The 18,996-nt window shown below is 41.3% G+C and overlaps 1 protein-coding gene across 1 annotated transcript in view; it reads right to left on the bottom strand.

The window, feature by feature from the left end:
• The window catches only part of LOC121576676 (cadherin-13-like), a 670,880-nt gene that overhangs the window by 496,117 nt on the left and 155,767 nt on the right, over window positions 1-18,996 (bottom strand). Inside the window, exon 2 of the mRNA XM_041890029.2 lies at window positions 12,131-12,248. Coding sequence (XP_041745963.1) covers window positions 12,131-12,248 — 118 coding nt within the window. The remainder of the gene's footprint in view (window positions 1-12,130; window positions 12,249-18,996) is intronic.

The raw sequence follows: 18,996 nt of genomic DNA, 5'->3' as shown, positions 1-18,996 counted from the left end.
AAGAGTTGTCATTTTACAGTAGAGAATATAAAATATGTATTGCTGTTCTGAAAAAGCAGCACTCTCTCTGCAGTGCCAGTTCAGAAGTGTGTTCTATAGTCAAATGCCACTATAAACCATGACCTTTCAGTCATGAATTAAATGTCAGGCTGTGACTGCATGTACATACACACGCCACACTAATTTATCACTTGATTTATCACTAAAGAGACTAATTCAATCTTTAAGTGGAACTGACAGCGTTTAAGCAACATCAAGTCCTATTATAATCTGTTCATATACATACACCCCTAGGAAGAATATGACACCTTTTTTATTTTAGAGTAAGACATTTGTGAAAATTCTATAGCAATATAGAGTGGGAAAGCGGCTGTTCATTTGGACAATTAATAGAAACTGCAGTAAATAAAACCTAATAAAAGCGTGTCAGTCTTGTCCAGGACCGGACTCTACACAGACTGGTGCGCCATAGCCAATCAGAGCTACAGTAGGCCTATATGCAAATAAGCCATTTGCCACATGGGCATGCCATCATTCACTTTGAACTGGACTGTGTGTTTGCAGGCAGTAGCAATAGCACAACTTTAGATCATCAGAAAGCATTCACCAAAATCCACATAATACACCTGAATGAATTTCTGCAAATATGTAAATACCAGGGGAGTCCTCATACATTTGGGAACTTTACAGTCCTATTGTTCAAACAACCATGAAAAGGTAGGCTCTCTCTCCACACAGACATGTCCCCCCACATTCTGAAATTGCATTTTTGTCCCCCCCAGTTTTATAATTGGAATGTGATACAAAACGAGGTACGGGTGCTTTAGGACCATGCGGACGCCTCCGAACAGTCGGGTAGGCTGTTTGGAGTGTTTATCCGACTGGATAAATAAAATAAATAAAATTAAGTGATGCCCCCCCACTTCTAAAACCAAAGTTGCGCCCCTGGTTATGCACATCAAAAACAACAAGATCAACAATTAATGTTAGCAAGAGTGAGATGAGCTCAAATCTAATGAGGGAACAGTAGATAAACCCACTAAAACTTTTTCAGCTTGTACAGTGCCTTCAGAAAGTATTCATACCCCTTGGCTTATTCTACATTTTGTTGTGTTACAGCCTGAATTCAAAATGGATTAAATATTTATTTTTGTCACCCATCTACACACAATACCCCATAATGACAAAGTGAAAACATGTTTTTAGAATTTGTTGTGAAATGTATTGAAAATGAAATACAGAAATATCTAATTTACATAAGTATTCACACCCCTGAGTCAATACATGTTAGAATCATCGTTGGCAGCGATTACAGCTGTGAGTCTTTCTGGGTAAGTCTCAAAGAGCTTTGCACACATACAGATGTTCCTCATTTAAAAGTTGCGTAATAAGGCAGTATAGAGTGCAGTATGCTGTGATAATCTTCGGTGTGTCGCAGTGCTTGCCTTTAATACTAATTTTAACCACCAGAGGGCATATTTGATCACAAAAACATTGGAATAAAGTAGGCTAATGCAATTGATTGCATCAAATGGTTGTTTACTGAAACCCCCAAGTCATCCAATTGTTATAATACATTTGAAGCAGTAGCCTACCCACGTGTGTTCAACTTTTTCAGCCTCGTTTCGCGCTGCTTTGAGACAAGCGTGGAGACTCGTCTTGATAAATCAATCAATGTCCGATTTTTATTTTCACTGAATCTCTGTTTGGCTATTGATTAGGCAACAATTAGGCTGTGGAAATGTTAGCTAAATTAAGGCGAGTGTTGCTCATGGCAACCGTAAAGTCTGTCTGTAAAGGGTATTAGACAAGAAGAAGGGGAGGGGTGTTTATTAAATAGATGTTAATGCATGTATTAATTACAGTCATTTACCTCATTCTCGGAGTGGAAACGTTGTTTGCAGAGTTCACAACCTGATACACTTGTGAGAAACAAGTTTTGGTTTATTTCATAACCGTAATTTACGAGATTTGTCAATTTGTTCATTGTCTTTTGTTTGGAGTGCTCCATGTTAGCAATGAGAATGTGTCTGGTTTCTCTGTCATGATAATGTTGAGGGAGCGCACGCACCTGAGAACGCATAGAACTACCTGGCCTGCTGTACGGAAATGTAGGAAAGTGTTTTTTAACATCCATTGCAAATGATAATATATGAAAACTATAGTTCCTCACAGTAAGCTATTTGAAAAATCTTATGTCGCGCGTCACTACTTCACAGGAGCGCCATTTGAACGTAAACTTTTATTTATTTATTATAATGCGTTTTTGGCCAGAAATGCCTTCTGGAACATGTGAACTTTCATGTGCCTTAATATCAAACTGGTATGCCATCTGTAAATACGAATAAAATGGTTAGATTACGAGCATAGTTGATTTAGCCATAGAAAAAGACAGCAACCTTCCCACTAGCCATGATTGGCTGAGATAATGAGTGGGATGGACATGCCGAGAGATGAGTTCGGATTGGTCTGCCATGTAGACCACTTCTGTCTATAATACGAGCTGGTCAGTATGTGTAGGTAATCCTTCCTATCCTGGCTTTTAAAAAATATATCACATAGTAGAACTGCATAAGTGTTGCTCTCCACTTTCTGGAGTACCGAGTTTTGAAATCAGTGGAATTAGAGTATGATAGCTAAGGAGATGGAGAAAATGTTGGCGTTTGATTGCAAATATGCAGATAAGGTCGGAAAGAGAACACACAGAAGGCTGTTGTATAAAACGCCTGTCTCCGGATTACATCGTCAAACTAAGGGCAACCATAGCATCCGTGACAGAGAGGGAGAAGCATCCATCCATGTATATGGGTAAGAGAGTCTAGCTAGATACATTTTCAGATATTACACGTTTCTAATTTAGTCATAAATTAGTTTTCATTTCAAGTTAAAGTGTACTGTTAGCTAGCTAGCTAACGTTAGCTGGCTGGCTAGCTAGCTAAAGTTACGTGTATAATTTGTGTAGTAATATTATTTGTATCTCAGAGCCATTTGCATTGCTAGTTATAGCCTAATGTTAGCTAGTTAACATTGAACCTGGTTGGTTAGCTACCTGCAAATTCATGCAGGGTAGTAATGTTATGAGTTGGGATTATTGTTAATTGTTTAGCTAGCTAGCTACATGTCTAAACAAAAGATTCCACTATGCAAGTAACTATTTCAATTGAATATTTATGATGTCAATGCAACAACTGTCGATAGACATAGCTAGCTAGACACATCTCCCGAGTGGCGCAGTGGTCTAAGGCACTGCATCGCAGTGCTAGCTGTGCCACTAGAGATCCTGGTTTGAATCCAGGCTCTGTCGTAGCCGGCCGCAACCGGGAGACCAATGGGGCGGCGCACAATTGGCCCAGCGTCGTCCAGGGTAGGGGAGGGAATGGCCGGCAGGGAGGTAGCTCAGTTGGTAGAGCATGGTGTTTGCAACGCCAGGGTTGTGGGTTCGATTCCCACGGGGGGCCAGTATGAAAAAATTAAATAATGTATGCACTAACTGTAAGTCACTCTGGATAAGAGCGTCTGCTAAATGACGTAAATGTAAATGTAAACATACCTGGTAAATTCTACCCTGATTTCAGAGCACTCTTGTCTAAGTGTGCCAGAGCGCAGAATAACTGACGAATTTACGAACGCTCAACACCTGTTAAATATGGCCAGTGTCAGTAAACGTTGGCAAAAAAAGCGTAATTAAATTGTTGCCAGCAGCACAGTTGCAGTCACCAACGCTCTGGATAACATAAAAACAGCCTAACCATCTCTGCTAGGGCGAGTAAAACGTTCAGAGTGAGCTGTTCTCTCATTTATGTCTGGAAGAAGCTAGCCAACGTTAGCCAGTTAGCTTGGATGCTTGACTGCTGTTGTTAGGTCAGAACGCTCGGATCAACCCTACTCTTTGGCCAGAGCGTCCAGTGTGCGCTTTGAACTCTCTAAGAGCGAAACGCTCTGAATTTACGAACGGACAATCTGACAACGCTCTGAGTTTACGAATGCCCAGAGCACAGTCTGCCACTCCAGATTACATTTACGAACACGCCCGTAGTATAAGCCAGCCTTTAGCCTTGAAATCTTTGGTTGTTTAGTACATAGCCTCACATGTGTCTCCTTAAAGAGATGGGTGGGGCTAAAGCTTAAGAGGCTGTGAATGATGCTGAATGGATGTAGACAAAGAAGAGCTCTCCAGTATGTTGATGAACAAATACTTTAGATTGTTCTTTCTATTGGATATATAAATCCTTACCTATTATAAGGTTGATTTGCTGAATGTTTTCAATAAAAAATTATAGGCCTTAACCAGTGTTCTCTGTAGACACACAGAGGCATTCACTTACGGTATTTGAGGGGGATTTTTCACACATAGGCCAGATTAATTTGTTACTAATTGATTACCGGTATTTATGCTTTGTCACACTAACGTAAAGTGTGAAAAGCGATAATACTGCTTTTGCTTGCCTGGCTGAGTGAAAGAGCTGATGTCAGGGATAAAGTGAACAAACTCAGAAACCAACGGCAAAGTTACTATTTATTTGTTAAGGCATGGCCATTTAGAAAGCTATTTTGCAGCATAAAGCTATATTTGGCAGCATAAAGCTGAGTGACTGTGATGGGTGATTTCGAAGGAGGCAGGCGCAGGAGGGTAAATCACAGAATAACAGGATTTATTCCAAAACACAAAGTTACGCAGAAATGCGTCAAAACACTCCAGTGCGCAAAACAGGCGCACTGGAAATAACAGGGCACACAGGGAAATATCCCGGCACTACAAAATACACGGAGCTCCACCGAGCTTCTCTACCCTCTACAATAAACAATCACACACAAAGACAAGGGGGCAGAGGGAACACTTATACCAGTACTGATGAGGGGATATGAACCAGGTGTCTGTAATAAACAAGACAAAACAAATGGAATGATGAGATGAGGAGCGGCAGTGGCTTGAAGGCCGGTGACGACAAATGCCGAAGCCTGCCCGAACAAGGAGAGGAGGCAACTTCGGAGGAAGTCGTGACAGTGACTCAATCATTCATGGCTGTCATTCAAAATAAGTTATACTATAATGCAGGGTTAAAGACACATTCTTTCTGATCATCTTTAGCATACGCAGCCTCTCTCCTCTCGCTACAACTCATTTTGTTTGTACTATTATGTGGATTATAATAAATTGACATATTTGTAGGGGTTGATGCATTTTTTGTAAAGTCAAATTAGGTCTGTGATATTGAGTTAGAAATGTAAAACTTTAGAGGACTTAAGCCTCGAATACATTGCAAGTTTGCCCTTTTTGGCCATTAGGCTACACTTTACAATAGGACAATATTTGCACATTATTTTTGGAATAATTCTTCAAGCTCTGTCAAGTTGGTTGTTGATATGGTAATATTTTATGTATCATTAAGGAAAATGATGGGAAATGTCAAAGATAAAATATAGTAAACATGATTTACATTTTATAAGTCCAGATGCATGTCTAAATAAGGAATATAGTCAATACAATGTGTAAACATGCTTTGATGAATGTATGTATTTTATTTTTAAAAGTGTCTGAGCCATGCCACCAATATAATGACATAAGGGAAAGAGGCAAAAGCGCCCATGGCCTTTTGGAGTAAACAACATGTGTTATTGGACTTTCAAAGATAATAGTGGCGTGGAAGTTAAAGATGTTAATCAGTGATCTTAAGGGGAGTAGCTTTGTAAGCTATGTATACATGACTGTGCATTTGTGTGTGTATATAAGAGACCTCTAAGCCAAAGAGAGACAGCCGTTCCATGGAGTGGCTCAGCTTTGTTACGCAATAATAAAGTCTAATTTCTGGATTCTCTTGAGATATATTTTTGAGTTGACTATTTTTTAGTAAAATATTTCTACGACATATTTGGCGAGCTAGCCAGGAGTTGAAAAAAAGGGTCCAGAGACAGTGTACATCTGCAGTTATGAAACGGCTTGGACGGACCATACAAACAAAAGTGGACGCTTTTAAAAGGTAAGCCAAGTTCTTACTTATATAGTATAAACGTTTGTGTGGTTCGATCCGGGGCACGGCATCAGCTGCAGAAATACCAAGTAGGTCTCTCCAAATTTAAGAACCAGAAAATTAGAGACTGGGAGCTTTTGAATTTAAGAATACATGTCGATGTCACTCTGTTGTTCGTCTGAACCGTCTGTTCAATTGATTTGATTCATTTGATTCATCCTGCTGATCGCTCTGTCTGGGTCATTTCGGCACGGGCGGTTGTCCATCTGGTTGAGCGATCAGACAATAACATGTTAAGTCCTACGAATACCGCTATAAACGTGTCGAGGAAGTGTATCGTTTATAGGCTGCTTAGGTAGGCGAAATCCTGTGCAATACTGCTTCTTTTCTGTGTCGAGGAAGTGAATCAGAGAAGAAGGGAAGAATTTACAGGTCGCTTAGGAAAGCGTAGTAAAAGTCCAGGTGTGTCGAGGAAGTGTATCACCTAGGGGGCTAAATAAATAGAAATCCTGTGGATACCGCTTTGGAGAGCTAAAATTAGCGCTCCAGAGAGCTGAACGGGCAGGTGGCTAGCTAAATTTGGGACCTACGGTTACCGCTCTAATGAGGAATTCATTGTTAGAGGTCTGCTCGGGTAGGTGAGGCATTATCCTGTGTTGTGGTGATGCCAAATATAGGCAGGGTCAATCAGGTAAAAAAGTTAGGTCATCCTGAGTAGGTGAACTAAACAAAAGTGGGGAGCAATGTTTATGAATAAATACACCCAGTTCAGGGAGCTCCAGGACAGTAGGTAAATGAATATGGAAAATTTTGGGAATTTGGGAGTCCTGAATGTTTGTATGAAGTTGTTCCTGGGGGTGGATGGGCCTACCATGGTTACAAAGCCTAATAGAAAAACTTGGAGGTTAATTTAGAGGAAAACCTTCCAAACTTGTATCCAATACCTGACTGGGCTCTGGGTACTCATCAGGATGGGTCAAACAATGAGGAATATATATTGGTTTAAATATATGCATATGAAAAGTAACCACATATGGCAAGGATAAGAATAAGTAAATGTGCATGCTTACATTCATTTTAAAATTAATCTTTGTATTATTTGGGACATTGTTGGAATGTCCCAAAGGGGGGATTATATGGTAATATTCTATGTATCATTAAGGAAAATGTTGGGAAATGTCAAAGATAAAATATAGTAAACATGATTTACATTTTATAAGTCCAAATGCATGTCTAAATAAGGAATATAGTCAATACAATGTGTAAACATGCTTTGATGAATGTATGTATTTTATTTTTTAAAGTGTCTGAGCCATGCCACCAATATAATGAGATAAGGGAAAGAGGCAAAAGCGCCCATGGCCTTTTGGAGTAAACAACATGTGTTATTGGACTTTCAAAGATAATAGTGGCGTGGCAGTTAAAGATGTTAAATCAGTGATCTTAAGGGGAGTAGCTTTGTAAGCTATGTATACATGACTGTGCATTTGTGTTTGTATATAAGAGATCTCTAAGCCAAAGAGAGACAGCCGTTCCATGGAGTGGCTCGGCTTTGTTACGCAATAATAAAGTATAATTTCTGAATTCACAAGCTCCAGTCTCTTGAGAGATATTTTTGAGTTGACAATTTTTTTGTCAAATATTTCTACGACATTGATCATTACTAGACAGCCATTTTCAAGTCTTGCCATAGTTTTTCACACTGATTTAGGTCAAACTGTAACTAGGCTGCTCAGGAAAATTCAATGTCGTCTTGGTAAGCAACTCCAGTGCCTTCAAAAAGTATTCACACCCCTTGACCTTTTCCACATTTTGTTGTGTTACAGCCTGAATTTAAAATGCATTAAATTGAGATTTTGTGTCACTGGGCTAGACACAATACCCCATAATGTCAAAGTGGAATTATGTTTTAAGACATGTTTACGAATTAATTACAAATGAAAAGCTTAAATGTATTGAGTCTTAATTATTCAACCCCTTTGTTATGGCGAGCCTAAATAAGTTCAGGAGTAAACATTTGCTTAACAAGTCACATAATAAGTTGCATGGACTGAACAGAATGCATGTTCTGGAATATTTTTTATTCTGTACAGGCTTCCTATTTTTCACAGGTTAGTATTGTGGAGTAACTACAATGTTGTTGATCTATACTCAGTTTTCTCCTATGACAGCCATTAAACTATGTAACTGTTTTAAAGTCACCATTGGCCTCATGGTGAAATCCCTGAGCAATTTCCTTCATCTCCGGCAACTGAGTTAGGAAGGACGCCTGTATCTTTGTAGTGACTGCGTTTATTGATACACCATCCAAAGTGTAATTACTAACTTCACCATGCTCGAAGGGATATTCAATGTGTGTTGTTTTTTTAAACCCAAAATTGCACTAATAAACGATGGGGAATAGTAGCCTATTCGCCCTTCTGCAGCTTGCCTGCCAATGCATGCTTGTCCAAACCCACGTTTTGACAACTGAATGTGAACTTGTCTGCCTGCCCGCCCATTTGATTGATGCCAAATACATTTGATTGACAACTAAGAGATATGCTAACTGTGGATAAGTTGTTGAAGTTCAGCATAGCTAGCTAGCAAAGTGATTCACATTTCTTACTAGCTAACCAGATGACACCTGCATCTCTAGCTGTAGCCACCAAGAAATGATATGCGGGAAAAAGTTGGACACTCACCCATTCGTCCAATGACATGACATCTTCTCAGCAGCTAGCTAGCTAACATTAGGCTCTGTGTTTTTAGCTTGCTAAATAAATATCTACATAAATAGATATGCTAGCCTATTAGCCACGTTATGACAGACTTGTGATCAGTGCCCTTGCTAGTGTCATGACTTGCCCTCATGGGCTGAGGATCAAAGATGCCAGCTAGGCAAAGGTTTGAACACCCACTCTCCTGGGAACCAGTTTTATGACCGGTCGTAAATTCCTTGCAGAAACGTTCTTTTCCGTACCATGCAGTATTGGGAGAGAGAATTTAGCTGTGGAACAAAGGAAGTCTTCCCACCAAGACTCCAACATCCAAAGGTGGATAGTGAAACAATATTCCTACTTCAAAGAATGTGGGAAATGGTCGGTGGGGACATAAAGAACAATAATGTAAAATGCGTTACTATGTTGTGATGTCATTAAAGACGGTGGAACAACATAACTGTATCTCTGGGGGTGTACACTTCCCAGTTATGAGGTTTGCATCTAATTGTTGTATAAAACGAATGATTAAGTATAATTATCCTTTTGTGAAGATAAAAATGTGATTTTAGCATTCTAGATGAGATGATTGTTTTCCATATTGATTTGTTCTCAGTCAGTGGCCACACCCAGATGAGCACAAACATGATGAAATGCCCCCTTTTCTACTTAAGTATATAACCCCTCCTGACGAAATTCACCTCAGACCAAGCAGATTACGGTGTAAGCCGGATGTTGCAAATGGCTGAATTTCTACCAGACCAGGAAGTGTGAAGCTGAAGCTACACGGCTTAAAATGGTTAGACCAAGAAGACCAGGAAGCCCCACGGCTTTAAATGATTAAGCAGACCAGCAGACGTGAAGCGTGAGCTAAACGTTACAAAATGGTTAGACCAGAAAGACCAGAAAACATGAGACGGTAGTCCATACGTTTGAAATGGAGAAACTCTGAAACTCTCAACCTTTACACAAGGTGAAGAAAAAAACAACACAGTAGACTTTATCATCTCAGTCTGCAGCTGGCATGTATAGTCGTCTAGAGAACTTTCACTAAAGACACGAGTCGGGAAGGACAATCCGTCTCAGACAACCATTGGTACATCTGAAGTATCTATTCTAACCACCACTATGACCAGAAACTCTACCAAGGACATTGGGATCTCTGGTGGGCAAACCAGAGTCCGACATCATCAACTCAACTATCGAGGACAGCTACACGTCAATACATGTTGCATTTCTAATCTGAATGAGCGGGTGCTAAGCATTTGTATTTCCGTGAGTATAGCTAAGAAATGTCCGATAGGTGAATTCCTTTGTCTCTTCCTTCCCCCCCCCCCCCTCTCTGAATCCACCATCGTGTTATAACCAAACTGTCCTGTTTTGTTAGTCCACTAGACTGTATTTACTGTATAATGTTAGTGTTTTATGTATTCTGGAATTGTTATTGAGTTAGTTAGTAAATAAATAATTGAGCCAATTTGTGTATTGCTGATTCATCAATAAGGTTAGGGTTCTTGCAGGTTCAAGGATTATGCTACGTTCAGAATGAGACTGATAAGAGGTAATTATTTAATAAGTGACTGTTAGCGATATATAACATATATATCTAAGAGTTTAATTCGGGAGATGGTAACTCATTAATCAACTTCTTCAGTGGTACCCCAAATTCCTAATGAGTTAATTGTTACATGATTAATTTAAATCGAGTGACAATTAAACATAGTTAGTTGATTCGATAAATAACAGTCATACATTAAAATAAGTCACGTCACGACACTAGTTTAATTTTATTGACCTTCCCAGCCTTAGCTACATTTGTCTGTTTTCAAAATATTGAGTCATTGAAACTGAAACAGTGTATCTCGAATGGCTGGAGGCAGCAAACAATGTACTAGGCCAGCCGTGATTTACAACCTGATAACAATATGTGTTGGATTGCCAAGAAACGTATTGGTGAATTATCTATATTAAGCATGCATTGAACTGCATCCATCTATTCTGCCAACAATGACTTACTCTACATCATGGAATTTTGAGTCAAATATAACCTATTTTTAAAACCTGTAGCACAAACTGGGAATGTGATACTTTTGACTGATATTACGATTGTCTGTTTGTTTCATATCTGCAAAGTTGTTAAAACGCTGTCAGTTCCACTTTAATTACAAATTCTCAACATTGCAATCTTTTATTGCTGCTGAGAAGAAACACAACACTTCACACTCAGGCTGCTGTGTAACCTGTTGACATCCCTGTCACTCTCAGAGAACTAGAAGACAAGCAAGCAGCCATAACTCATCTCACTGAGCAGCAGGAAGCTAGCGAACAGACATGACTGGAAATCCCACTGGAGATGGAGACCAGCAGGCAGACATTACTGCCGATCCCAGAGGAGCGGAGGACCAGTGAATTGTGACAGTTATGAGAGGGGCTGTTGGAAGAAGAAAGGGAGGGATCTCCCAGTACAGGGCTCTGTGGAGGCCATACAGAAACACTGTCAAGATGACCAGGCCTCCTCCCCACAGACTCAATATAACTGCTGTCTCCATGGTGATGACCTTGGTCATGAACTCACTGACTCCTCTCAATTCCATCTTTATGGGTTTGTTTGTAAATCCACTGAGATCAAATAGACTTCTGTAAAGAATTCCCTTCATTCTACCATTCTGTAAAACAGCTCTATTGGTACTGAGGATGATAATATAATATAATATAATATATATAATATTTAGCAGTCGCTTTTATCCAAAGCGACTTACAGTCATGTGTGCATACATTTTTACGTATGGGTGGTCCCGGGGATCAAACCCACTACCCTGGCATTACAAGCGCCATGCTCTACCAATTGAGCTACAGAGGACCACTGATTGAGACCTCTCGATCACAATGTTAGTTCAGAGATATTGAGCAAATTCCTGCGCAACACTTAAAATGTAAATCGGGTTGACTGTCCGGGTGATGTGTTTTTTTCCCTCAACAGCAGAGTGTTTCTCAGTTAAAGCCACCACAACTCACGGCAGCCTACGGGTGAGGATCGCTTAGCAAGCTTTTGTAAACATCACACAATCAAGGAGAATAATTCATAAGCACAGAAACATTTTGTTGTTGTGTTTGGAAGCCATTGCTTTTATTTCCTGTTTTTAATAAGAATGTACATGAATTATACTGAATGTTGGGAACATAACAGCCAGCCCACACAGAATCACCTCTTCTACAACCCCAGGGGAAACCGCCTGACGCTAGGAGCTAGACAATGAGCAACTGTAGAGCTACAGTCTGCATGAAAATGTGTGTGCGCGTATGTCCGTGCGTGCATGCATGTGTGTATGTGTGTCCATGAGTGAGACAGTAAAGGAAAGATGGATATCAGTAATGAAAGACATTTGTATCTGAAGTGTTGTGCACCTGCTTGACTTGCTCTAATCCTCCATATGTCAGGATGGTATCAGGTCTCTCACTCACCTTGTGTGAGAGGATGGTTCTTCTGGAAACCTCCATTGTACTCCACCTGGTACTCCTTCAACTGGAAGCCAGGCACGCATCCCTTCTCCCCCCCCTCCTGGGCTCCAATATGGACAACCTGACAGACAACAGAGAAGAGAAGGACAAAGCTCAAGTTCAACTTTAATGACAATTAACATCATTAGCAGAAGACGGCGTCATTCACTTTTGTCTTTATCTGCACAGAAAAAAAGCTATTACCCAGAAAATCGAATTATAAAGAACCTCCACACAAACATAGAAAGGGTCAGAGAGAGTTTTTTGGGTGGAATAACATAAAATAAGGGCTTCGTGTTTTTTGGAAATGCATTAAGAATAATTGTTATTTCCTGCAGAGAGCTCTTCAGATCCTCACAGAACATTTGGATAGTAGGTTTTTAAAAGCCAGTAAATGGCTGTGTGTTTAGGCAGAGAGCAGAGTGGGTAATGCTGAGAGGGAGCACAGAAAATACAGGATTTTATTGGTATATCTGGTAGACTGGGTGGTGGCGGAGAGCAGTGGAGGGAGGTTCTAGAGGCTTGGCAGCAGCCTGCCAGTCCTGGCCCACCTACGTGTCCATCCACCTGTCTCTTCCAGTCCCCTCACCTGCCATTATCACTCTTTCACCCCACTTTCACTCTATCCATCCATTCATCCATCCATCCATCCATCCATCAATCACCTGTCTAGTGGAGCGAGGGAGCAAGCGTTCTCACAGACTGTGTATTTAAGACACATACACCACATGACCAAAAGTATGTGGACACCTGCTCGTCTAACATATCATTCCAAAATCATGGGTATTAATATGGAGTTGGTCCCCCCTTTGCTGCTATAACAGCCTCTACTTTTCTGGGAAGGCTTTCCACTAGATGTTGAAACATTGCTACGAGGCTTCCATTCAGCCACAAGAGCATTAGTGAGGTCAGGCACTGATGTTGGGCGATCAGGCCAGCCTCGCAGTAAGCGTTCCAGGTCGAGGTCAGGGCTCTGTGCAGGCCAGTCAAGTTCTTCCACACCGATCTCGACAAAATTTCTGTATGGACCTCGCTTTGTGCAGGGGGGCATTGTAATGTCGAAACAGGAAAGGGCCTTCCCCAAACTGTTGCCACAAAGTTGGAAGCACAGAATCAGGCACTGATTGGCTTCCAGTTGAAGCTCGCATCCGTTACAAGACCATGGTGCTTGCCTATGGAGCAGTGAGGGGAACGGCACCTCCGTACCTTCAGGCTCTGATCAGTCCCTACACCCAAACGAGGGCATTGCGTTCATCCACCTCTGGCCTGCTGGCTCCCCTTCCTCTGCGGAAGCATAGTTCCCGCCCAGCCCAGTCAAAACTGTTCGCTGCTCTGGCACCCCAATGGTGGAACAAGCTCCCTCACGACGCCAGGACAGCGGAGTCACTCACCACCTTCCGGAGACATTTGAAACCCCACCTCTTTAAGGAATACCTGGGATAGGATGAAGTAATCCTTCTACCCCCCCCACTGGCTATAGGGTGAATGCACCAATTTGTAAGTAGCTCTGGATAAGAGCGTCTGCTAAATGACTTAAATGTAAATGTAAGAATCATCTAGGATGTCATTGTATGCTGTAGCATTAAGATTTCCCTTCACTGGAACTAAGAGCTAGCCCAAATCATGAAAAACAGCCCCAGACCATTATGCCTCCTCCACCAAACTTTACAGTTGGCACTATGAATTGGGGCAGGTAGCGTTCTCCTGGCATCCGCCATAGCCAGATTCGTCCACTCCGGCCGACGCTTGGCATTACGCATGGTGATCTTAGGCTTGTGTGCGGCAGCTCAGCCATGGAAACCCATTTCATAAAGATCCCGATAAAACACTTCTTGTGCTGACGTTGCTTCCAGAGGCAGTTTGGAACTCGGTAGTGAGTGTTGCAACCGAGGACAGACGATTTGACGAACTGACTTGTTGGAAAGGTGGCATCCTATGACGGTGCCATGTTGAAAGTCACTGAGCTTTTCAGTAAGGCCATTCTACTGCCAATGTGTGTCTACGGAGATTGAATGGCTGTGTGCTCAATTTTATACACCTGTCAGCAACGTGTGTGGCTGAAATAGCCAAATCCACTAATTCGAAAGGGTGTCCAGATACTTTTGTATATAAAGTGTACATCCTTTAATAGTGTCACTTTATCTCATCACTGTTCAGACAAGAGGTCATACATGGGTCATGTGAAATTATCACCACACGCACCCATGGAATGACATGGTGTCCTTCAACTTATTCCATTCACATTGTTTCATACTACAGCCATGACAACCGTCACAGTGCAGAATTATTTGCAGTTTCTGATGGTAGCTCCTATACAAAACTGTACAATAATGCTCTCATTGCAGTCTGAACACTATTAATAGTGCACATACAGTGGCTTGCGAAAGTATTCACCCCCCTTGGCATTTTTCCTATTTTGTTGCCTTACAACCTGGAATTAAAATGGATTTTTTGGGGGGTTTGTATGATCTGATTTACACAACATGCCTACCACTTTGAAGATGCAAAATACATTTTTTTGTGAAACAAACAACAAATAAGACAAAAAAACTGAAAACTTGAGCGTGCATAACTATTCACCCCCCCAAAGTCAATCCTTTGTAGAGCCACATTTTGCAGCAATTACAGCTGCAAGTATCTTGGGGTATGTCTCTATAAGCCTGGCACATCTAGCCACTGGGATTTTTGCTTCACTGTGGGGATGGTGTTCTCGGGGTGATGAGAGGTGTTGGGTTTGCGCCAGACATTTTCCTTGATGGCCAAAAAGCTCAATTTTAGTCTCATCTGACGAGAGTACCTTCTTCCATATGTTTGGGGAGTCTCCCACATGCCTTTTGGCGAACACAAAATGTGTTTGCTTATTTTTTTCTTTAAGCAATGGCTTTTTTCTGACCAGTCTTCCATAAAGCCCAGCTCTGTGGAGTGTACGGCTTAAAGTGGTCCTATGGACAGATACTCCAATCTCCGCTGTGGAGCTTTGCAGCTCCTTCAAGGTTATCTTTGGTCTCTTTGTTGCCTCTCTGATTAATGCCCTCCTTGCCTGGTCCGTGAGTTTTGGTGGGTGGCCCTCTCTTGGCAGGTTTGTTGTGGTGCCATATTCTTTCCATCATTTAATATTGGATTTAATGGTGCTCCGTGGGATGTTCAAAGTTTCGGATATTGTTTTATAACCCAACCCTGATCTGTACTTCTCCACAACTTTGTCCCTGACCTGTTTGGAGAGCTATTTTGTGTATGTCCATTACATGAATTCCAAATAAAATTTCATTTAATTACTAGTTGTAATGCAACAAAATAGGAAAAACGCCAAGGGGGATGAATACTTTTGCAAGGCACTGTATCATAACACCCCTGATAACACAACATCATATTGTGACTCACATGGAAATGTTATTGGCATTTCAATTATTACATAACCTATTGTGTAACACAAAAGAAACCATCCTTTTTTAAATGTAATTTATTACAAGAGGGGAGAATGTCTCTAGAATAAATACAGCCTCTTCAGGGACATATATATCCACTACTCCAGTCACTGGTTCCTCTCTGTTGTTGTTGAACCAAAAGTTCAATGTAATTAAGACATCACTCAAAAATGTCAGAATGCTTCTTTCCGTCACTGTAATGGCTGACTGACTGGAGGAGAGAATAAGAGAGATCACAGAGAGAGATAATGACAACTGCTCAGGTAGCCAGCCAGGTGGAGAAATAGACTGATCACTCATCATCAGATCAGGGATATGGAAGTGGATGTGATAATTATGGGATATGATGCTGTTTTTTGATGACGTAAAGGAGATTTATGTAAATAAATGAGCCTGATTATCATGTAAGAGGGAGGATATATGCTAATAAATGAGTTTAGGATTCCAGAGGTCATCATTATGCTGTACATGTACATGAGTTCTCATACCACAGGGTGGCTATGGGGATGTGCAGTAATGGCACAGCAGGGGAATATAAAGCAGAGGACTTCTTGCAGAAGGCTTAGGCTGATGTCTGATTGTACTTCTGGTATTGATGGTTGGTAACCATGAGTTTAGTAGTCCTTAGTAGAGGTGGGGGTCAATCATAAACATTTGATGGTCATTTTGGACTGGCTAGATACCTGGACTGTGGGATCATTTTAACTATGGCTAACCATTTAGCTATACAGTAATATGGAGATGAGGTGTACAGTCTGCTGAGGATAATATGGGTTTGGCAGGGCCTCAGGTATAGAGCCCATTATATGTAATGTATCTGCTAATATTCACTATTTCCTGCCGGTCTCAAAATGTTAATTCAATTCTATTTGGGGGCCTCTGTCAGAATATATATAATTCTTGTTAGTCACATTTATGGGCCAGCCGGCTTGACGAGGGCCTGGCGACATGCAGTGACTAGACTGTCACTGTTGCTCCACCTCGGCAGGGGATCAACAATATCAGAGCAAATTAAAAGGAAATAAGACAACATACAGTAAGAGCATCTCCAACAGCAGGACGGCAACAACATTAGGGGATAAGACGACAGTGGCCATATCGTCATGTGCTCGCCTGAGCATTTGCCAGGCACAATAGGATGACAGCGCCATTTTGAAGGATGTTCCAGTGAAAGACAGACAGAATGGTCATAATAGTCACTACGCATCTGCCTACTACGGTGGATAACTTTTCTACCCGGCCCCCTGCACTCTCTGTGTTAAATTAACATGAAAATCTGAAAGATAAAGAGAAAATGTGGAGTCTTTTATGACAGTGACCATGCTGAGAGGAATATGTTGGAACGTGTGTGTATGGGCCGCTAGTGTGTGTGTGTGCGTGCACGCGAGTGTGTGTGTGAATGTATGTGTTAGTTGAGTGTACAGTGCACCGGAGTGTGTCTGGGCAAGTGGGCATGGGTGGATTTGGAAGTACTGTGGGCTTAGGGAGCGGGATAAAATGAATGTAAAATATTTGTTTTATTTGCAGGTGCACAGTGGCTATGAACACAGGAGTGGGCAGGCAGGTGTGAAATAGAAGTGTGAGAAAGAGTGTATGTGCAGCCATATGTGTGTGTGTGTTTGTGTGTGTGTGTGTGTGTGTGTGTGTGTGTTTGAAGTGAGATGGAAGAAAGCAGGACACATGGGTATTCTGCAGGCCTTACTTCATCTGGGAGGTGTCATGCTGCTTGTGGGGAGCTTCACATTCTGTCTGAGGAAACCACCTGCTGTCTGCATCAGCCCAGCACAGAGGATAAACATACACACGCATGAGCACGCAAATATACACACACACATACACTGAATCTGTCACCACACACACATCCCCTGGGCCTACAGATGTCTCCTGGTGGGAGCGGTGGAGATACTAATTGATTTGTTCACATTTTATCCTCCATATCATGTTTTTTAATGTCTGTGTGAAGACAGCATTGTTTTGGTGTGATTGGCTCAGCAAGACTACACAGCCAAACACAACATGGGAGGATTACTGCTCTAGTCACATCTGCTCAACAAAGGAGTTTTGGTGAACAAACATGGTTTCAACATACAAAATATTATTTCCAAGCTACATAACTGAAAGTTTTTTTTTACATATACGACAGAGTGAGAGAAGGAGAGAGACAGAAGGACAGAAGGGGGGTAGAACAATACAGAGAAAAACAGAAATGGAGAGAGAGCATGTAGTATTATAATGTAATAATATCATATCCTTGGTTGTGTGAGTTAAGAAGCCTCAGTGGAAATAGTCATTTAATGGGCTTAAACAACAAGTCATGAGAGATGTGTTTGTTATGTTGGAGGGAGAGCAGTGGGGTGAGATGGAGAGCTTCAATCCTCATCCATGTCTGTCCTGAAACTCCTGCTGGTAATAAGCCTAATGTGACATGTGATGCTCTCTATCAATAAGAGGCCCGCTCACACTGAGACAGGATTAGCAGAGACACTGAGAATGACACTTACAGCCACAATTCTCTGAGTTGACATTTTTATTAGGGGCCAAGCACATATTTCATGTATATTCACTCATCACTAATGCTAAAAAATGAAAACACAGCTGAAATCCTAAATGGACACCGTAGAGAGCGGAAACTAGCTCACTCAAGGCAGTTTCCATGGTTCAGTCTGATCCTTGGAATAATCAAGCAGCCCAACGTTTGGGTCTTGTACACTCTTAGAGAAAATAGTTATTCGGCTGTCCCCATACGATAACCCTTTTTGGTTCCAGGTAGAACCCTGTGGAAAGGGTTCTACATGAAACCCAAAAGGGTTTTATCTGGAACCAAAAGGTTTCTACCTGGAACCAAAAAGGGTTCTTCAAAGGGTTCTCCTATGGGGACAGCCGAAGAACCCTTTCAGGTTGTAGATAGCACCATTATTTCTAAGAGAACAGTGGCTTGCGAAAGTATTCACCCCCCCTTGGCATTTTTCCTATTTTGTTGCCTTACAACCTGGAATTAAAATAGATTTTTTGGGGGTTTGTATCATTTGATTTACACAACATGCCTACCACTTTGAAGATGCAAAATATTTTTTTTGTGAAACAAACAAGAAATAAGAATAAAAAACAAAAAACTTGAGCGTGCATAACTATTCACCCTGATCTGTTTGGAGAGCTCCTTGGTCTTCATGGTGCCGCTTGCTTGGTGGTGTTGCAGACTCTGGGGCCTTCAGAACAAGCCTGGTTCCTCTCTAGGTTTCTTCCTAGGTTTTGCCTTTCTAGGGAGTTTTTCCTAGCCACCGTGCTTCTACACCTGCATTACTAGCTGTTTGGGGTTTTAGGCTGGGTTTCTGTACAGCACTTCGAGATATTAGCTGATGTAAGAAGGGCTATATAAAATAAAATTGATTGATTCAGAACAAGAAC

This window comes from Coregonus clupeaformis, chromosome 29 (genome assembly GCF_020615455.1).
Source record: "Coregonus clupeaformis isolate EN_2021a chromosome 29, ASM2061545v1, whole genome shotgun sequence".
In the NCBI taxonomy this organism is placed as follows: domain Eukaryota; kingdom Metazoa; phylum Chordata; class Actinopteri; order Salmoniformes; family Salmonidae; genus Coregonus; species Coregonus clupeaformis.
Note: the sequence above shows the minus strand (reverse complement) of the source record. Positions and strands in the feature narration are given on the sequence as shown.